Source organism: Mastigoproctus giganteus, chromosome 5 (assembly GCF_048544385.1).
Source record: "Mastigoproctus giganteus isolate SK-2022 chromosome 5, ASM4854438v1, whole genome shotgun sequence".
Taxonomy (NCBI): domain Eukaryota; kingdom Metazoa; phylum Arthropoda; class Arachnida; order Uropygi; family Thelyphonidae; genus Mastigoproctus; species Mastigoproctus giganteus.
In genome coordinates, this window is record NC_143579.1 from 104,934,556 (window position 1) to 104,957,081 (window position 22,526).

Consider the following 22,526-nt stretch of genomic DNA (forward strand, 5'->3'; position numbering starts at 1 on the left):
GTATATAAAATATTTTTGCACCATTAAGCTTCTCCTCCCACTATCAGCATCAGATGCTTTCTTGTTCTTATTTCAACTGGTATAAAATAAGTATCATTAATTGAGTGAATAATTAAGTTCCACCTAGAGGGTACACATATATAGTAATCTAAAAGTATATCTTAATAAATGGGCAGCAGCTGTTCAAAGAAAGTCCATCCAGAGGAAATGCTGAACCCAGGTGTATATGAGTCAATCAGAATAAACTTGAAAGCACTACTCTTCTTTTGTATCTTTAATGTGATTAACAATATTATTCCTCACAGCAGGAAGACCAATAATAATTTCTTCTTCTGGAAGGTCCCACACAATTGTAGCATGAAAGGCCATATTAGCAAAGCATATCACATATTCACATAGTGCAAACCAACTGAAAGCTGAAATGATAAATTAAAAAAGATGAAAAAAAAAAAAAAAAACCCACAATAAAATAAATAACAAAATAGTATTTAACCATCTATCAGGCACATAAAATGTAAGAAATAGTTTAAGATGGTGCACTTTATAATTTTATTCTTTTTTTATGATATTATACCGGTTGATAAGAACAAATACAGTCAAATCTTGTTAATACAAAGTTCAACGGGACCTAAATATTCATGTTTTGTAATAATGAAGTTTGTAGTAATGCGGTTCCCCAAAACTGTAAAAATTTTATCTTATTTATTATTTTTTTTGTACATACTATATATCTAAAAAATAATAATAATAATAATAATATCAAAATTAATTGATTTAAATTGATAAAAAAATAATAAAAATAAAAAAACAAAAGCCTTATCTAACAATACAGTAATAGGAATAACACATTTTTTAAAGATTTTATTTTATTTCTAAGATAAACTAAGAGAAAAGCAATTAACAGAAATGAAAATATTTTACAGTATATATTTTGATTTTAGTATCACAGCAAAAAGAATTACAATCAGTATAAAAGGAGACATACAAAACCATTAACTTTTTAATAAATTAATCTAATTTAAAGAAAGACTCCAATGTTGTTTGCACATTTTTAGTTCTATATGCATTTTTAACTACAGCACAAACATTATCAAATGTAACAGTTGTTTTTTTCTATCATATCAACGTTGCTGCAGGCCAACGCATTCTGTATTATGCTCAATGCATTTTGGGCATCTACAGGAATTCCCTGACTTACGTAATGCTTGACTTATAGAAATTCAACTTTATGTAAGTTTTTGCTGGCTGGTGCAAACTTAAATATAATCATGGAAATGTATTTTGCATCTGAATCCATAAATATAATGGAGGTATCGTGAACATATCATAATGTGAACCCAATAGCATATTGTTTTTTTGTTTTTTTTTAAAATTCGTTCCAAGACCTTGGAAGCTGAAATTTTCGCTATATAACTAAGCTATTTATCTCTCTAAAAGGTAATTTTTATAATGGAAATTGCATTACACTTTCATCATTATCATAATGTTCAGTTATAAGAATCAGTTTTAAATGCCTTGGTGATATTTTTCTAAATATCACCAAGGCATTCAAAGTCACTACCATAAAATAATAAAAACAATTTGCAATTTCCAGTTTATTGGGCTTTTCTGTTACTGCATCTAATTATAAACAGGTAGTAAACTCGATCTTATTGCATTTGCGATAATACCGATAACTGGAATTCTGTGGGTTTTTACATTATTATGGTGAAATGTGTTTCCCCTTTATTAAAATCTTCAATCACATAAAGAACATAAATAAATTTTCAGAATCTTCTCTTCATTCCTATTTACTTATTACAATAGTGAAGGGAAAGGGACCAATGGAAAGTGCAAGTGGTGGCAGTGCTAGGAAACGAAGGAAAATTGATTTAGAAACGAAGATGATTAATTAAGAAGTACGAAGCAAGACTTGTCATCTATTGCATGCAATTAGGTCTCACTGCTTCAACAGTGAATACTATTTTAAGGGACAGTGTGCATATAAAAGAACAAGTTAAAGGATCAACGTATTTAAGCAGAAGTGGACTGGATCAAAAATTCTTACCTGGGAAAACAAAAGGACTTTATTGGAGATCGGTGTGTAATATTAAAAATCACACCGACCTCTGGCCCAATAGGGTTTACCTGGTAAGTCTTATGGCCAGTCTGCCCCTGCATTTAAAAGATCAACAGTGATCACAAAACAGCATTCAGACGCTATATTGAAGATGGAAAAGCTATTAATAATATGGATGGAAAATCAGATTCAGAAGCAAGTGCCCCTGAGTCCAATGCCATTCAAAAGGAGTATTTATGAAGATATTAATGATATCTTCATAAATACTATAAATACTCATAGGTATTTATACCTATGAGTATTTATAGCCAAGCCAAGTTCATGGAAAGCAACAGGTGGTTTAATAGGTTCCAGCATCATGCTGGTTTCAAAACATTAAAGTATGCAGTGAAGTCACCAGTGCCGATTCTGCAGCTGCAGAGAAATTGTGGTGTGTTGGAAAAAACCCCTTCGAAATTTCCACAGCCCTCAACTTCTGCAGCAGTGTGCTTAACAGCTGGAGAGTTAATTCTGGCAATGATGCTCAAAATGTAAAACTTGCTGCCGTTATGCCTGTCTCCTCTCTTTTTTTGCAATTTTGTACACTTTTCCTGTGCATGAGATAAAAAAAAAAAATTGAATAAATAATTTTATTTACATGTTCGTCGAAGATTTATTTTTTGCTTCAATCAAATTCAGCATGCATAGTTGCTGCCTCCCTTAATATAATTGGACCCTATCCAATTATATTAAGGGAGGCAGCAAAGGAGATAAGCAAATGCTTAGCCATTATTATGAGAGCAACCTTGGATTCAGGGGAGGTCCCTATGGACTGGAGAAGTATGAATATATCCCCAATTCACAAAGGGGGATGTGAAAAGGTGACATGAGCAATTACACATCTTTTAGCTTAACATCTGTTCCAGAGAAAATAATGGAATCACAGGTTAAAGAAGTAATCAAGACCATTTGGACAGGCATGCAATTAAACTGCAATCACAGCATGGATTTATCAAGGGGGTAAGTCTTGTCTACCAAATCTGATGTTACTATGATGCAGTGACCAAGGAACTGGATGCAAAAAATAATTTGGACATCATACATTGGATTTCAGGAAGGCTTTTGATACTGTCGCACATAAAAAACTGCTATACAAATTGGAGCAATGCGAACATTAAATGCAAGTTATTGCTATGGGTAAAGGCTAAGTTAAAGTGTAAGAAGACGGAGTGGTTATCAATAGGCACTGCTCTTCATGGACTAATGTTATTAGTGAGTTACCCAGGGTTCAGTGCTGGATCCACTGTCATTTTCAATATTTATCAATGATACTGATGAAGCTATATCAGGCTTAATGTCTAAGTTTGCAGATGATACAAAGATTGGTGAGGTGGTTACAGTTATCAGGGTGAGCTACTGCAATAAGATCTAGGAAAATTCAGTCGACAGGCTGAGAAATGGCAGTTGAAGTTTAACTTTGACAAATGCATAAGGTTAGCAGTAACCCCAGAGTATTTATCAACTGAGTAATACTACACCTTAGAGTAGTGGAGCATGAAAAAGACCTAAGGTAATTGTGGCAGTCAGACATGAAATTCTCTGGGCAGTGCAGTGCAGAGATGCTGCCAGGACAGCTCATGGGTTTTGTCAATGACATACAGAAACTTGCTAGCGGGGATAAGGAGGTGATTATCACTTTGTATAAGACCATGGTTCGCAGCATTTTGAGCACTGTACACAGGGACTGGAAGCCTCACTTTAGGAAGAATGAAATTCTGCTGGAATAGGGGCAGAGGATGGCAATATTGGTAAATGGAGCAAAAGGGTGCTCTTATCTATAAAGGCTTCAGGTCTGAAAGAGTGCGTCTCGAGACCAGACAAATGCGGGGGGTGGGGGTGGGGGGGGAATCTGATTGAGATGTTTAAAGCCTGGAATGGATTGAAGAAGCTGAATGGTAATGGTATTTTTTATTCTTCCACTTGCTGAGACTAGCATTAGTAGTGGCATATGATGCAAGAAAACAAGCTTATATAGAATCAGCAGAAAAAAAAAAAAAAAGCCTTCCCATTTCACATTAAAACTTTGTCCAGTTATTCCTTAAATTTATTTAAGCTACCAACTTCTGCGACAGATGGAAAATGTTTCATCAATCGACCATCTACTGGCTACAGGCAAATTTCCCCACATCTGTTCTGCAACTGTCTTTTCTCAATTTCAATTTATGGCCCCTTAAGTGCATAATCTGAGATTACTTAAATCCCATCAGCATTGAGCTTGCTCAAACCATTCAAAGCCTTATACAACTCAATCAGATCATCTCGCAGGAGCCTAGCCTCCAGATGCTGCAATTTGCAGAACTTAAGCCTTTCTTGGTAAGAGCATTCCTTAATTCCCTTGACCAATCTCGTTGCCCTTCTCTGTACTTGTTCCAGCAGTTCTACATCCTTCCTAAAGTGAGGCCTCCAGACCTGTATGCATACTCAAGGTGTGGCTGATCATTGCCTTATACAAAGGGATAATCATCTCCTTATCCCTGCTAGCAAAATTCCTGATATCGGTGACAAAACCCCATGAGCTGTCTGCACACAATCCCTCCCCAAGTCATTTTTCACTACCCTAATTGTAGTACCACACAGTTGGTATATTACTCTTTGGTCACTGGTACCCATATGGAGTAATTTGCATTTCTCAATGTTAAACTTTACTTACCACCATCTCAGCCCATCTATCCAAATTTTCTAGATCTTTCTGCAGTATCATACTATCAATACTGTCATTAATAACTTTACCAACTGTTGTATCATCTACAAACTTGGACATCATGCCTGGAGCGAGGGGTGTTGGGGGTTTCAGGGACTGTTGTTGTTTTTGGTTTTTAGGAGCATAAGCAACTAAGGCCATATTGCTCTGGGATATGCGGTGGTCATTCCCTGACTTTTCCGCATCTTCCGTATTAGGTGGTGACAGGCTCGAACCCCGGTCTAATCAAGAAGCATGTGATACGCACTACTGCTTTCAGGGACTGATGGCAGTCATTGTAAAACAAGTGGGTATATGGGATGTGTTAGGGTAATTAAGAATAAGAATAGGTGCATGTATATTTGCATGTATACCAATGCTAGAAGTATAGTAAATAAATCTGATGAATTTGAAGTGTTGGTCAGTACATCAAAGGCGGATATTGTTGGGATATCAGAGACATGGTGTCACATAGATATTAGGAATGCAGAATTAGAATTTTGGGAATACAACGGGTACAGAAAGGATAGTTTTTTTTTTTTTTTTTTGTTTGGTAGTTGTTGGCGCATCAGCTTCTGTGGCCATAATGCACCTCCCAAGGTTTTTGCAGTACTTTGATCCAAGCCCGAGGCGGGATTCGAACCCGCGACCTTTAGTTTGACAGAACGGATAGACAGGATAGGAAGGGAGGAGAGATTATGCTTTTAATTAAGAAAAACATAAAATCAAAAGAAGTGCAGCCAGTTGATATAGATGGACAGTGCACTGTAGAGTCAGTTTGGTGTGACATAAGAACTGCGAAAGCAAAAATAAGAGTAGGAGTGTGTTATAGGCCTAAGGATTCGAATGAGTACAACAATTGTACAGAGAAATAGAGTGGGCTAGTAAATCAGAATGTCTTATAATGGGGGATTTTAACTTTTCAGATATTGACTGTAACTTGTGGTTTGGTCACTCACACACTAGTAAGACTTTTGTGGATTTATTGGATGATTGTTTTCTGCAGCAGCATGTTCGAGGGGTAACCAGAGAGGATAATACTCTTGATCTGGTTATCAGCAGTGATAATTCATATATTAAGAATTTGCACATAAAGGAACCATTAGGTGGCAGTGATCACAGTGTACTGATGTGGGATTTACTTAAAGATATAATTACCATCAGGGGTAAAGGAAAGAGTTTTTGCTTCCGTAAAGGTGACTGTAGTGATCTCAGAAGGCTTTTAAATTTTGTACAGTGGGACCAACTGATGATGTTGCCAACAGCAAATTCTAAGTGGGAAGCATTCAAAGAATTAATCATGGAAGCTACTAAATGTTTCATACCTATTAAGAAATATTGTTCAAGGATTAGACCTAAATGGTTGTCAAATGAAATAATGAGATTCGTGGCAGAGAAGAAAAATGCATGGGATGCATATAAATTATCAGGCAACGCAGAAGCCTATGATAGATATAAGCTAGTTTGTAATCAAGTCACAAAGGAGGTCACGCAGGCGAAGGCAGATTATGAGAAATCTTTGGCAAAGGATGCTAAGAAAACCAGCAAGGATTTCTTTACTTATATAAACTATAAAAGGAAGGGGATGAATCAGAATGGTCCACTTGATATTGATGGTTTGACTGTTGATGATCCTGCTCAGATAGCAAACAAACTGAATGTATATTTTGAATCTACATTCACACATGAGGAGTTATTAAGGATTCAAAATGCCAAGAGGTTATCAAATTGTAATAGGGTGCTTAATGATTTTGTAATAACTGAGAGCAAAGTGGAGGAGAAATTGTTGAAGTTAAACAAAAGAAAGGCACCTGGGGTGGATGGGATCTATCCAGTTATATTAAAGGAGGAGGCAAAAGAACTAAGCAAACCCTAAGCCATAATTCTGAGAGCATCGCTGGACTCAGGGGAGGTCCCTACGGACTGGAGATTTGCAAATGTATCCCAATTCACAAAGAAGGATCGAAGGGTGACACGAGTAATTACAGACCAGTTAGATTAACATTTTTTTCCGGGTAAAATAATGGAGTTTCTGGTTAAAGATGCATTGCAGGATCATCTAGACAAGACTGCAGCAATAATTCAGACCCAGCATGGGTTTGTTAAAGGTAAGTCTTGTCTGACAAATTTCATTGGATATTATGATGTGGTTACAAAGGAACTGGATGCAAAAAATAATTTTGATATTAGCATTAGTAGAGGCATTTGATGCAAGAAAGCAAGCTTATACAGCATCAGGCAAAAAAAAAAAACCACTTCCACTTCACCCCTCTGTTCATTCGAAATACCTGTCAAGGTGAGCCTTAAACCTATTTAGGCTATCACCTTCCACGACAAGGTATGGAAGTCTGTTCCACCAACCAACCACCCGCTGGCTAAAGGCAAATTTCCGCACGTCTATCCTACATCTGTCTTTCCTCAATTTGAATTTATGCCCTCTCAGGTGATTATTCTGAGCTAGAGAAAGAATCCCATCAGCATTGAGCATGCTCAAACCATTCAAGGCTTTATACATCTCTATCAGATCACCTCGCTGGTGCCTAGTCTCCATACATTGTAATTTGCAAACCTTAAGCCTTTCTTCGTAAGAGCACCCCTTTGTTCCATTCACTAATCTTGTTGCCCTTCTCTGTACTCGTTCCAGCAGCCAACATCCTTCTTGAAATGAGGCCTCCAGACCTGTATACAGTACTCTACGTGTGGCCTGACCATTGCCTTATACAAGGGAATAATCAACTCCTTATCCCTGCTAGAAAAATTCCTATATATCATTGACAATACACCATGAGCTACTCTTGCAACCCGTCTGCACTGCTCAGAGAACTTCATATCTGCCTGCACAACCACCCCCAGGTCCCTTTCATTCTCTACCACTGTCAGTGTAGTACCACAGAGTTGATACGTTGCTCTGGGGTTGCTGTTCCCCATATGTAGTACTTTACATTTGTCAATGTTAAACTTCATTTGCCACCTCTCAGCCCATCTGCTCAACCTTTCCAGATCCTGTTGCAGTAGCATAGTGTCAGTAGTTTCCTTGACAACCCTTCCAACCTTTGTATCGTCTGCAAATTTGGACATTAAGCTTGATATACCATCATCAATATCATTTATAAATACAGAAAACAATAATGGACCCAACACTGTGCCCTGAGGGACTCCACTAATTACATTAGTCCACGATGAGCAGTGTCCATTGATTACCACTCTCTGTCTTCTCCCCCCTCAACCACCCCTTTATCCATAGCAGAAATTCGCCACCAATGCCACACTGCTCCAATTTGTGCAGCAGTCTTCCATGTGCAACAGTATCAAAAGCCTTTCTAAGATCCAAGTATATAATATCAAAGTTATTCCCTGCATCCAGTTCTTTTGTGACTGCATTATAGTATCCAACCAAATTTGGTCAGGCAAGACTTCCCCTTAACAAAACCATGCTGTATCCGAGCTCTAACTGAAGTCTCGTCTATATGATCCTGCAGTGCTTCTTTAACCAGTGCCTCCATTAATTAACAGAAGTTAATTAATGGAGGCAATCAACGTCTATAATTACTTGTGTCAGCCTTTGATGCTCCTTTGTGAATTGGGGTCACATTTGCACATCTCCAGTCTGTGGGTACCTCTCCTGAGTCCAAGAAAGCTCTCATAATTATGGTTAAGGGTTTGCTTACTCCCTTTGCTGCCTCCTTTAATATAACTTGATAGATCCCATCCACCCCAGGTGCCTTTCTTGTGTTTATCTTCAACAATTTCTCCTCCACTTTACTCTCAGTTATTACAAGATTCTCTAGCTTACTGCCAGAGTTGAATATACCTCTGGCATTCCCCTCGCTGAATAACTCCTCATGTGTGAATGTCAATGCAAAATATTCATTTAGTTTGTTAGCTACCTGAGAAGGATCATCAACAGTTGACCCATTGATATCAAGTGGACAAATCTGATTCATCCCCTTCCTTCTAGAGTTTATATAAGTAAAGAACTCTTTGCTGTTTTTCTTTGCATCCCTTGCCAAAGATTTCTCGTAATCTGCCTTCGCCTACCTAACCTCCTTTGTAACTTGGTTACAGATCAACTTGTATCTTTCATAGGTTTCTGTGTCACGTGTTAATTTGTATTTAAAATAAATAAATGCACAAGGCATAATACTTTAAGAGTTTGGTATCTATATACTATAGGTGTTTAGATACACCATAGACACTCTTAAGAAACTACAAAGTAGTTGTTGTAGGCATCATTTGCTCTTTCTCATATTGTGCTCTGCCTTCACAACGAGTTGCCATGATATTGCACTACTTCGAATAAGTAACGCTTCACTAATAGAGAAGGCTATTGTTACTTATTCTCAGTTGAGTACCACCACCCAGACAGCGCTGTTTCATGGCTATTGGCCAATCATCAGTGAGTGGGCAGGTACCCTGGTATTGCAGACATGACGACCCAGTTGTGAAGTTAATCACACAATATGGGAGATGCCAAGAGGTGTAGATGTCAATATTTAAAATAAATAAATGCACAAGGCATAATACTTTAAGATTTTGGTATCTATATAATATAGGTGTTTAGATACACCATAGACACTCTTAAACACTCTTAAAAAAACACCTATATTATATAGATACCAAACTCTTAAAGTATTATGCCTTGTGCATTTATTTATTTTAAATATTGACATCTACACCTCTTGGCATCTCTCATATTGTGTGATTAACTTCACAACTGGTCGTCATGTCTGCAATACCAGGGTACCTGCCCACTCACTGATGATTGGCCAATAGCCATGAAACAGCGCTGTCTGGGTGGTGGTACTCAACTGAGAATAAGTAACAATAGCCTTCTCTATTAGTGAAGCGTTACTTATTAGAAGTAGTGCAATATCATGGCAACTCGTTGTGAAGGCAGAGCACAATATGAGAAAGAGCAAATGATGCCTACAACAACTACTTTGTAGTTTCTTAAGAGTGTCTATGGTGTATCTAAACACCTATATTATATAGTTAATTTGTATGTATCCCATGCATTTTTCTTCTCTGCCATATATTTAGGCCTAAACCTTGAACAATATTTCTTAGTTGGTATGTAAAGCCTAGTAGCTTCCAAGATAAGTTCTTTGAATGCTTCCCATTTTTAATTTGCTGTTGGTAAGATCATCAGTTGGTCCCACTGTATAGAATTTAAATACTGTCTCAGTCCATCGTAGTCGCCTTTATGAAAGCAATAACCCTTCCCTTTACCCCTAATGGTTGTTACCTCTTTGAGTAAATCCCACTTCAGCACACTGTGATCACTGCCACATAGTGGTTCATTTATCTGCAGATTCTTAATGCATGAAGAATCACTACTGATAATCAAATCAAGAGTACTACTCCCTCTAGCTGCCTCCCGAACATGCTGATGTAGAAAACAATCATCCAATAAATCCACAAAAGCCTTGCTAGTGTGTGAGTGACCAGTCCCCAAATTCCAGTCAATATCTGAGAAATTAAAATCCCCCATTATAAGACTCTCTGATTTACTGGCCCACTATTTCCATGTAAGTTTCTTGTTATACTGATCAGAGTCATTAGGCCTACAGCACACTCCTACTCTCAATTTTGATCTCCCAATGCTTATGTCACACCAAACTGACTCGACACTGCACTGTCCAGCGATGTTGACTGGCTTGGATTTTATGTTTCTTAAGTAATGGCATAACCCCTCCTCCCTTCCTATCATGTCTATCCTTCCTGTAGATGTTGTACTCCCCAAATTTCAGTTCTGCATTCCTTATATCTGTGTGACACCACATCTCTGAAATCCCAACAATATCTGCCTTTGATGTTTTGAGCAATACCTCAAATTCCTCAAATTTATTTACTAAACTCCTAGCATTGGTGTACACGCAAGTCATTCTCCATTGTCTACTTTTCATGAATAAATCGCTTGCAAGCAATGTCATTATGAATTTGCATAATAATCACTGGTGGGTACAAAAATGTTGCCGATCTCCTCTTCATTTTATTGGTTTAGGAGAACTAGAAGAGATGGAAAATGACAAAATGCACCTGTTTCTAGTCTTAGCTACCTTAACACAACCCATGTGTTTACTTGTACCGCAATGACTCCCAGCATTCTCTGAAATATCCTGCATCTTGTTTTTCAGGCCTCTGCTCATTCCAATAGAATCAGTGCAAGAATCTCTTTCACCTCTGCCAGTGGCTACTGTTAATCTATTGGTCTTTGTCTCCCCCCAAGATAGCAGTTTTCCGACTCACCTAACACTACCTCGATAGCATCAGCAAATATTCTTGCACCCTTTCTATTTAAGTGTATCTCATCCCTGTAGAAGCAGTCTCTCCTGTTAACAAGTCAGTCCAGGCTGAAAAAAATTCTACCCTTTGAGCCTTGCACAATCTTTCCAGGGCCAAATTGCAGACACTTTCAAATTCAACCCTAATTCACGGCTTTTTTTCAACAGTGACCTGTACTTGTTAAGTAATTCTGCTGGTCTCCTACACTTGATATCATTAGTGCCAACGATATCATTGATATCTTTAGTGTACAACTATATCACCTTTTGTGCCCTTAAAAGATGATATCTGCTCAACGTCAAGTTACCTGTAAATAGTAAGTGAATCAGTATTCCTTGTTATTTTCAGTCCATGTGTTCTTTTTGTACCTTTACCACGAATAATTGGTATTCTCATAATGAAAAATGGCAGACATTCATTTCATTTATAAATAGGTGGACAGGAATAGCAGTGAAGTTCAGCATCTCTACTGGGAAACATTTTTTCTCGATGACGTCCAGTCAAGAATGCTTTTTGCAGCCATCCCTCAGCATCTTTGACAGCTAGGATCCTTTTCAACTTTTACTGCTAATTGGAGAAGAACCAGAACTCTCTGGACACCTACTTTAGAGGAAGAAGATGGAGGACATGATTGAGAAGGATCTTGGAACTAGCATAAAAAATGTAGCTGCAGTATTAGGTATTGAACATTCAACTGTATGGAAAATTCTTTGGGAGCAGCAACTCTACTCATATTGCATGCACAGATTGCACGCCCTCTCATAAGATTATTTTTATCCATGAGTCATTCTCCATTGTCTACTTTTCATGGATAAATCGCTTGCAAGCAATGTCATTATGAATTTGCATAATAATCACTGGTGGGTACAAAACTGTTACCGATGTCCTCTTCATTTTATTGTTTTAGGAGAACAAGAAGGGCTGGAAAATGACAAAAAAGCTGATTAACTTTTTTTAACCCTTCAAAATTTAATTAATAACCAGAAAAAATTATTTCAGAAATATTTGTATGCATTTGTATATATTTGCATACAGCAGTGCTATAAGCTTCTGAAAGGTGTTATTGTGAGAATCAGCACTTAGGAGAGAGAAAAAAAAAAAAAGACATGATTACAGCCACTCCCCAGCTTACGCAAAGGTTGTGTTCAGCAGAACTCTACGTAAGTTCCTTAAATGCTTATGCAGCACTCGCAAATTTGATGGAAGCAAAAAAAATGTTCAATGAACATATAAACAGAACTATCTATTCAACCTTTCCATCTCATGTACAGGAAAAACTACAAAAGTACACAAAATTACAAAAATTTCAAAATTATAAAACTATAAAAAGAGAGGAGACAGGCACAGCATCAGCAAGCTCCACCCTTCAAGCACCATTGCCAGAACCAACCCTCCAGCTGAAATGCATGCTGCTGCGGAAGTGAGGGCTGTGGAGATTTAGAAGGGGTTTCCTCCAACCCATCACAAAACCTCTCTGCAGCTGCAGAATCAGAACCGGCGACCCCACCGCACACTTCAATGCTACGGAAACCAGCGCGATGCCTGAACCCATCAAACCACTTATTGCCCGCCACACCCATCTCCATAAACACCTCTTGCCCCAGCCTGAATGGCCACCGATTCAGGGGCACCTATCTCCGAATCCGACCCCTCACCCATACTATCACCAGCCCTTCCATCCTTGACACAGCATCCGAACGATGTTTGGTGATCACTACTGATCCCAAATGTTTTGATCCTTCAACATGCTCCCTCATACGTGCACCATCCCCCAAAACAGCACTCACCATTGAAGCATCGAGACCCAACTCCGTGCAACAGACGACAAACCCTGTCCTGCCTCGTACTTGCTAATTAATCATCTTCATTTCTAAATCGATTTTGTTTCATTTCCAAGCACTGCCGGCAGTTGCACCCTCCACCGGTCCCCCTGCCCTCACCATTGCAACAAGTAAACAGGAACGAAGAGAAGATTCTGTAAATTTATTTGTCCCCTATATAAATGAAGACCTCAGTGAAGGGGAACTCACTACCCCACAATAATATAACGTAAAAACCCACAGAACTTCAGCCATCAGTACCATCACAAATGCAACAAGACCGAGTCCACTACCAGTCCACAACAGATTGCACCAACAGAAAAGGCCAACAAAACGGATAGCGCAAATTGTCTTTACTGTTTTATGGCAGTGAATGTGCTTCAGAAAAATATCACAAAGGCGCTCAAAATTGATTCCCACAACGGAACATATGACAACGATGAAAGTATAGCGCAACCCCTGCTAGGAAAACGACCTTCCAGAGAGACAAACTGCCCAGTTACATAGTGAAAATTTCAACTTCCGAGGTCTGGGAAGTTGGCAGCGCAACCCTGCCAACTTTCGTATCGTCTGCAAACTTGGACATTAAGCCTGATATACTTTCATCAATATCATTCATAAATACAGAAAACAATAATGGGCCCAACACTGAACCCCGAGGGACTCCACTAATAACATTAGTCCACGATGAGCAGTGCCCATTGATTACTACTCTCTGTCTTCTCCCACTCAACTATCCCTTTATCCATAGCAGCAATTTGCCTCCAATACCACACTGCTATAATTTGTGCAGCAGTCTTCCATGCGCAACAGTATCAAATGCCTTTCTAAGATCCAAATATATAATATAAAAGTTATTCCCTGCATCCAGTTCTTTTGTGACTGCATCATAGTATCCAATCAAATTGGTCAGGCAAGACTTTCCTTAACAAAACCATGCTGTGTCCGAGCTATAACTGAAGTCCTGTCTAGATGATCGCGCAGTGCTTCTTTAACCAGTGCCTCCATTAATTTTCCTGGAACAGAAGTTAAACTCACAGGTCTATAATTACTTGATAATTACTAGTGTCAGCCTTTGATCCTCCTTTGTGAATTGGGGTCCCATTTGCACATCTCCAGTTTAAGGGTACCTCCCCTGAGTCCAAGGAAGCTCTCATAATTATGGCTAAGGGTTTGCTTACTTCCTTTGCTGCCTCCTTTAATATAACTGGATAGATCCCATCCACCCCAGGTGCCTTTCTTGTGTTTATCTTCAACAATTTCTCCTCCACTTTACTCTCAGTTATTACAAGATTATCTAGCTTACTGCCAGAGTTGAATACACCTCTGGCATTCCCTACGCTGAATAACTCCTCATGTGCGAATGTCGATGCAAAATATTCATTTAGTTTGTTAGCTACCTGAACAGGATCATCAACAGTTGAACCATTGATACCAAGTGGACCAATCCAATTCATCCTCTTCCTTCTAGAGTTTACATAAGTAAAAAACTCTTTGCAAAAGATTTCTCGTAATCTGTCTTCGCCTGCCTAACCTCCTTTGTAACTTGGTTACAGATCAGCTTATATCTATCATAGGCTTCTGTGTCACATTTTCACTTATATGTATCCATGCATTTTTCTTCTTTGCCATATGTCTCATTAGTTCATCCATTTAGGCCTAAACCTTGAACAATATTTCCTAGTTGGTATGTAATGCCTAGTAACTTCCAAGATAAGTTCTTTGAATGCTTCTCATTTTGAATTTGCTGTTGGTAAGATCATCAGTTGGTCCCACTGTATAGAATTTAAATACTGTCTCAGACCATCGTAGTCACCTTTATGAAAGCAAAAACCCTTCCCTTTACTCCTGATGGTAGTTACCTCTTTGAGTAAATCCCACTTCAGCACACTGTGATCACTGTCACCTAGTGGTTCCTTTATCTGCAGATTCTTAATGCACAAAGAATTACTACTGATAATCAGATCAAGAGTATTACTCCCTCTAGTTGCCTCCCAAACATCCTGATGTAGAAAACAATCATCCAATAAATCCACATGAATCCATGAATCCAATAAATCCATTAATTTCATGAATGCTTCTAACTTAGAATTTGCTGTTTGTAACGTCATCAGTTTATCTCACTATACAGAATTTAAAAAAAACTGTCTTGGGACCACCATAATCATCTTTACAAAAGCAAAAACCCTTCCCCTTAACTGCTGATGGCAGTCATATTTTTATGTAAATGCCACAACAGTACACTGTGATCACTGTCACCGAGTGGTTCAGTTTTCTGCAGATTCTTAATGCACGAGTAATCACTGCTGATAATCAGATCAAGAGTATTAATCCCTCTGGTTGCCTCTCGAACATTTCTGCTGTAGACAAGTAATCCAATAAATCCACAAAAGTGTTGCTAGTGTTCAAGTGATCAATGCACATTCCATTCAATATCTGGAAAATTAAAATTTTCCATTATAAGACATTCTGATTTATTGGCCCACTCTATTTCTCTGTACAGTTTTCATTGTACTCATCAGAGTCATTAGACCTAGATCTCCTACTCTCATTTTTGCTTTCCCAGTGCTTATGTCATATAAAACTGAGTCAACTTTGGACTGTCCAACGATGTCAACTGGATGCACTGCCTTAGATTTTATGTGGATCCCATCAAACAGCATAACTCCTACTTTACTATTCTGCCTGTCCTTTCTATACAAACTGTACTCCCCAAATTCAAATTCTGCATTCCTTATATCTGTGACCACATCTCTGATATCTCAACAATATCAGACATTGTTTTCTTGACTAGCACACTTCTTGTCAAATTTATTTACTATATTCCTAGCATCTGTGTACAAGCAAGAATATGTGAACCTGTTCTTACTCTTAGTTACCCTAACACAGCCTATGTATTTACTTGTTCCATGAAGACTCCCAGCAGTTCTTGAAATCTTCAGCACCTTGCTTCCCAGGCTGCTGCACAGTCAAAGCAGTGCAAAAGCAGTGCAAGAATCACTTTCACCTCTACCCTATGTGAATTAGGTAGAGGTGAAATGTAGCAGTTTTCCAACCCACCTAACACTGCCTTGATATCATCAGCAAATATTCTTGCATTCTTTCCATTTAAGTGTATCCCATCCTGGTAAAAGCAGTCTCTTCTATTAACAAGCACAGACCATGCTGAGAAAAATTCTACCCCATGAGCCCTGCACAATCTCTCCAGGACTGAACTGATTGACAAGGCTTCCATAATATACTCCCTCCTATCGTGTCTGTTTGGGCAGAACTGCAGACACTTTCAAATTGAATCCTAACTCGCAACTTTTTTTCAACATTACCCCGTACTTGTTAAGTAACTCCGCAGATCTACTTTAATGTCATTAGTGCCAATGTGTACAACAATATCACATTTTATGCCTTTAAACGATGATATCTGCTCTACAACGTCATCAACTTTTGCCCCCAGAAAACATACACAGATCCTATTCCACATAGTCTTTTTGAATAATATATTTTCCATTTCCCTGACAATGATGTCACTGTCAACTAGCTCCTGTGGAACCAGTGCATTCTGCCTTAGGGATTGCTGCTGTGTTACATGATGATCAAGTGCAAGCTCTGGTGTTAATATGGGTAGCTAACAGCTTGATGGGCCTTCCAATTTAAATAATTAGTGGGCATCCACACTGTTCTTCAAGCTCTACGCATATGAGAGGGTATAAGTTCAAGTTGAGGAAGGATGGTTGCAGGAAGTTTGCCTTCAGCCAGTGGATGGTTGATCGTTGGAAGATGCTTCCATCTATTGTTGTGGAAGTGGATGGGCTTAATAAATTCAATCTAGAACTAGAGGTGACTTGGTTTTTTTTTGGCTGATATTATATAAGCTGGCTTTCTTGCATTATTTGCGATTACTACTACTTTCAACAGATAGTTTTACCTATTTTTTAAAACTTTAAAAGCTGATTTGGTATACTGAATGAGAGACCAGTAAAATTGCAGTCTCATATTTTAAACAAATGACCAATTAACCTTTTGGAGAAGTCATCTACTGGAAAACAGTGCAATACGCTGAAAGGACAGAATTTATAGTATACCTGGTTCCTGAGTAACATGACACTGTCACCCCTCTTGCTAGTGGACAAATGCACTGCTTGGCAGGTATACAGGCACACTGCATTCACATAGATGGTAATTCGATGTCAGTATGGATAAACATCATGTGTTTCAAACCGACTTTGAAAGAGGGATGATAGTGGGTGCCCAACGCATGGGTCACTCTATTGTAGAGGTGGTACAGAGATTGCACTATCCCCATTCAACAGTATCAAGAGTGTATCGGGAATACGGCATTTCCAGAATACCATCTCATCGTGGACAGTGCTGTCGGTGGAGAAAGGTAGTGGATGAATGTGGCCATCGACATCTGTTACGAATTGTTTCAGCCAACTGGAGAGTGACAGTGGCACAAATCACTACCGACTTCTATGAGGAAGGTGCCAGAAACATCTCCACCAAGACCATCAGACGATCATTAGACTGACGGCCTTGGTGGAGACTCACCAACCCACTTGAGTCCCATTGCTAACACCACGACACAGGGCTCTACACCTCAACTGGGTGAAAGAACATCAGCACTGGACCCTGGATGATTGGAGATAGGTCTCCTGGTCCAATTATTTCAAGTGGACGGGAGGGTGCATATCTGGTGGAAACCGCATGAAGCTATGATCGTATCAACAAGGAACTGTTCAGGCAAGTGGACAGTCAGTAATGGTCTGTGACATGTTCAACTGGCACACGTTGGGACCTCTGGTATGTCTACACGTATCTTTGAATGGTGCAAGTTACATGTCCATCCTTGCAGACCATCCGCATCCCTTCGTGGTCATCATGCACCCACAGGGCAATTCCAGCAAGACAATGCATCTCCCCACAGAGCCGTGGTACCTAGAACATGGTTCGAAGAGTATTCTGCAGATTTTGGCACCTTCCTCATAGAAGTTGGCAGTGATTTGTGCCACTGTCACTCTCCAGTTGGCTGAAACAATTTGTCACAGATGTCGATGGCCACATTCATCCACTACCTTTCTCCACCCACAGCACTGTCCATGATGAGATGGTATTCTGGAAGTGCCGTATTCCCGATACTGCCCTTATCCGGGCGAAAGGTGAGTCTACCTGTTACTAGGTAGGTATTCCATGATTTCTGTCCACTCAGAGGGCAATTCATTGAAAAAGCAAGTTTTGTTCTGTTGTGAGGATCAGGACCATTGCATTATCTATGCAAGCAACTTATAAAGAAATGTCACTCTTTTCTACATCAATGCTTAAAGACAAATGAGACTACTGATACCACCACTTTGCTTAATATTTTCCGGATTATAAAATGTTAATTTTTCTTTTCTTTCTTTTTTTTTGTAAAATGTGCCAGATTTTACAGTTTACTGTTTTAAGGAAGCAGATTTAAAATACAAGAGCTGTTCCATAGCAAATGATCATAATTTTTCAGTTCAGTTTTGCCTATGTAATAACCGAAGTGACATACAAGGAACAGTAGGCCGATCTCTAATTTTTTATGTTTCAAGAAAATATCCAGCCAAAGCATATGAAATGTTAAAAGAATTTATGGTGAATCTGTGCTTTCATATAACTCAACTGGCAGATGGTTTACAATGTTTAAAGATGAATATAATTCAATCACAAAAATCAGTGGTCCTGGAGCTGCTGTTGTCAACACAGAAACCATAAACTCTGCTTCGTAATTGTGCGAATAGCACATTTATTGGGAATATCAGTAGAAAATACGCATGGTATTCTCCATGACCATTTGCATATGACATGGGTTTGTACATGCTGGGTTCCAAGACTACTTACACTTGAGTAACAGCAAGTTCACATGGAGGTTTGTCTGGAACTGCAATGTATGGTTACTGAAGATAGTGAGGTTCTGCACAAGGTGATAACGGTGAATGAGACATGGCTTCATCATTTTGATCCAGACAGTAAGCAACAAAGCTCTGTTTGGAAGATCTATCGCCAACACCGAAAAAAGCAAAAGTTGTAGCTTCGGCAGGAAAGGTTATGGTCATCTCTATTTTTGACATTTAAGGAATGGGTTTCCATCATGTTCTACTACGTCATATAACTGTTAAGGGACTTGACTACACAACTGTACTGCACAATTTGCGGGATCACATTTGTCACAAATTACCACAATTACATTTTTTTTTTTTTTTTTGGTAGTTGTTGGCGCATAGGCTTCTGTGGCCATAATGCACCTCCCAAGGTTTTTGCAGTACTTTGATCCAAGCCCGAGGCGGGAATCGAACCCGCGACCTTTGGGTTGCCAGGCAGGCACTTTACCCCCCCCCCCCCCCATTGATCCAAGCCCGAGGCGGGAATCGAACCCGCGACCTTTGGGTTGCCAGGCAGGCACTTTACCCCCCCCACCACTCGGCACAACTACATGCAATTTTTTTTTTATACATTCAAGGAATGGGTGTAAAGACATAGGATGCAATTCTCAAATACATGTCAAAAAATAGTTTCCACCACATTTTTGAAGAATGGCAGAAATAGAGTAAGCATTTCATCAAATGGGGACTGCTTTGAAAAGAACCACCAAGATATGCATTAATAAAGGTATACTGTGAAAAAAATAATAAAATAATTATGATCATTCTTTATATTGAGCAGTTCTCATACATAAAGTATTTCAGTTTTTATAAAAATCAAGCAGGAAATAAGTAAAGATGAGCTTATTTAACTAGTTAGCAGCAGGAATGTCATTTAGTCCATCACTCCAAGGAAAATAAGTTCTAAATGGGACAAAACAGAAATTGTAGTCATTGCAAAATTCATTGAGTTTCACCAGATGCCAAAATCTTGAACATTATATTATTCAATGCATTCATAATGCATATGTTTAAAATGGTACATAAAAATACTTATATAAGAATATAAGTAATCACAAAAAATTAATTTACAAAAAAAAAAAAAAAAAAAAAGTTGAATGCACCTGAACCATAATACAATGAATACCTAACATATTAACGTTTTTCAATTGATATAATACTGCTATCATGATTATAATTCATTACAATTATACACATTTCATAACGTGGGCTGTGTACTTCACGATCAATTCAGGACCTAAAAAACAATGAAACAGTTCTTATAAACACATATCCAATTCTGAGGCAGTTACAGAGCTGTGAGTCTGTAGTTGCTTCAGATAAAAAAAAAAAAAAAAAAAAGGAATTTTCAATGTTAAAATATATAATAAAATAATAGAAAAAAATAAAAAATAAACAAACAAACACGTAATATGAATAAACATTTTATTGGGTATATGTTTGTTTATTCATATTTCTTATTTTTTTTTTTTGGCATGAAAACTCCACAGAAATGTTTTAAAATTCAAATAGCCATAGCTTTTTAATCATTGAGAATTGGATAAACATATAATACTTAGATGAATTCAGGTCCTGAATCGATCCTGACAGTACAGCCCATTTGTTATGAAACACCCTGTATAATACTGTATATAAAATCTAGACCAGCAAAGGATTTTAGCAACAGCTCTACAACAATTAATAATAAATTTACACTCACCAAGTTCTTCACAGAACATTCTGTGCTTATAAAAAAAGTATAGCATAGCTGTTGATGATACTGTAATGATGGCAAAGAGGAAGAACTTTATCCAAACAGACCTCTGTTCCTAGAGCATTAAAAAAATGATATCAACAACTTGTAAATGGCTTTTTATATATTAATTCATATTCAAATGTGAACTGAAATAAATAATAATAATTCAAAGTAAGTTCAAAATTTGAGTAAACAGTTAAACATTTTTATTAGGAGTTACTTTCTAAGTGAATTTGAAACGGCATAGTTAAAGAAAAAAGAATAAATGAATGTTTATGACAGAAATTTTTTGATGCAAAAACTGTCTGAATTTGATGCCAATTTGTAAAGATCTGAAATTAGTGAAATAATGAGCACTTAAACCTGTGTGCAATATAATCTGCCTTTAATTTCTTAAAGAATTACAGATTGTTCTCAGATGTTTTGTGGTACTTCCTGTACCACTTCTGCAGTGACTGTAAAGACAGCTGGTACATTATGGTGATGTGATTTTCATGAAGTTGTTAATTTTGATTACACACTATTATCCATTAATTTGATAACATATTTCTTATTTGTTAACTTTTGTCTTGAATTAGTTAACAAATAACTAATAGCAAACATCAGGTAAAGAACCACCAAGTTTTAACAATGGTAGATAATTTTACATCAGTTATTAATTTTATTAATAAACTGTGTGGGTGGGTTCAAGATTACGTTGGGGGGGGATATACTTATTGTGATATATACTCTTTTTTGGGATATACTTATTGTGGTTCTTATTTTTCTTTTTTATCTGCTCTAATACTCTGCTTTCTGAAAATATATATGTGGTTATTATCTAGGTTCATATTGTTTGTTATGCTGTTAATGAATGATTCTTTGTATAGTCTACATTATTTGTATCTGTTGGTGGTTAGGACCAAGGTATTACTGAAATCCCACTGGTGATCCAAACACCAGACATATATATGGAAAGCAGGATCTGATTTTATTATTTGATAATGGGCTATGTTGTATTCATGCACTTTAATTCTTTGGAACGATCTACCAGTTTGTCCAATATATGATTTTTGGCAGTCTTTGCACTGAAAATTATATACAGGGTGTTTCGTTGAAAGGATCTTCATCAGGGATGAAGTAGGAGAGTGGGTTTTTATCATACTTTTAATGATGTTAGTTGTAAACCTGGGGAACAACCTATATATATTTTTTTTGGCTGTTTTTAATCTGTTTACTAATTTGGAGGACATATGAGATGGTAATGTACTCTTTTTCTTTTCCCAGCCCTTTGTTAGATGCCTGTGTTGAGATTTCTGTTTTGTTATTTTAATTGTTTTCATTATGAATTTTTGTGGGTACCCATTGTTCCTAAACATTTGGGAAATTCTGTAATTTCTCTATTGAGAGATTGATTTTTACATAGTAGTAGTAATAGCAGCAAGTGATGCAAGAAAGCAAGCATATGAGCTAATGCAACATCAGGCAAAGAAAAAAAAAAAATTCACACAACCATTCCCTCTAAATGTTTGTCCAGTTCCCCCTTAAATTTATTTAACCTATCAACTTCCACAATGACAGAAAACATTAATCAGAAAAATTCATATCTGACTGCACAATTACTCCCAGTTCTCTTTCATTTTCTACCACCTTAAGTGTAGGCGCCTCTGTAGCCAGGTGGGAAGGAGCAGCAGTGCGTAGCACACGCTTCTTGTTTAGACCGGGGTTCAAACCTGTCACTACCAGATAGGAGGATGCGGAAAGGTTTTGCATCTGTAGGGACAAATGGAGGTATTGTGAAAAAAACGTAATGTGAACCCAATAACATATTTGGGGTTTGTTTGTTTTTTTTTTTTTTTTTTTTTTTTGTAATTCGCTCCAAGTCCTTGGAAGTTGAAATTTTGCTATATTACTAAGCTATTTATCTCTCTAAAAGGTCATATTTATAATGGAAATGGCACGACACTTTCGTTGTTATCATATGTTCCCGTTATAAGAATCAATTTTGAACACCTTTGTAATATTTTTC

At 37.7% G+C, this 22,526-nt stretch overlaps 1 protein-coding gene across 1 annotated transcript in view; it reads right to left on the minus strand.

Moving 5' to 3' along the window:
- Positions 1–255: 255 nt before the first annotated feature.
- Positions 256–22,526, minus strand: part of LOC150085607 (post-GPI attachment to proteins factor 2-like) — a 173,487-nt gene continuing 151,216 nt past the window's right edge. Inside the window, exons 4-5 of the mRNA XM_090374614.1 lie at positions 20,483–20,591; positions 256–416 (exon numbers count right to left, since the gene is read on the minus strand). Of these exons, the coding sequence (XP_090230740.1) occupies positions 256–416; positions 20,483–20,591 (270 nt within the window). The remainder of the gene's footprint in view (positions 417–20,482; positions 20,592–22,526) is intronic.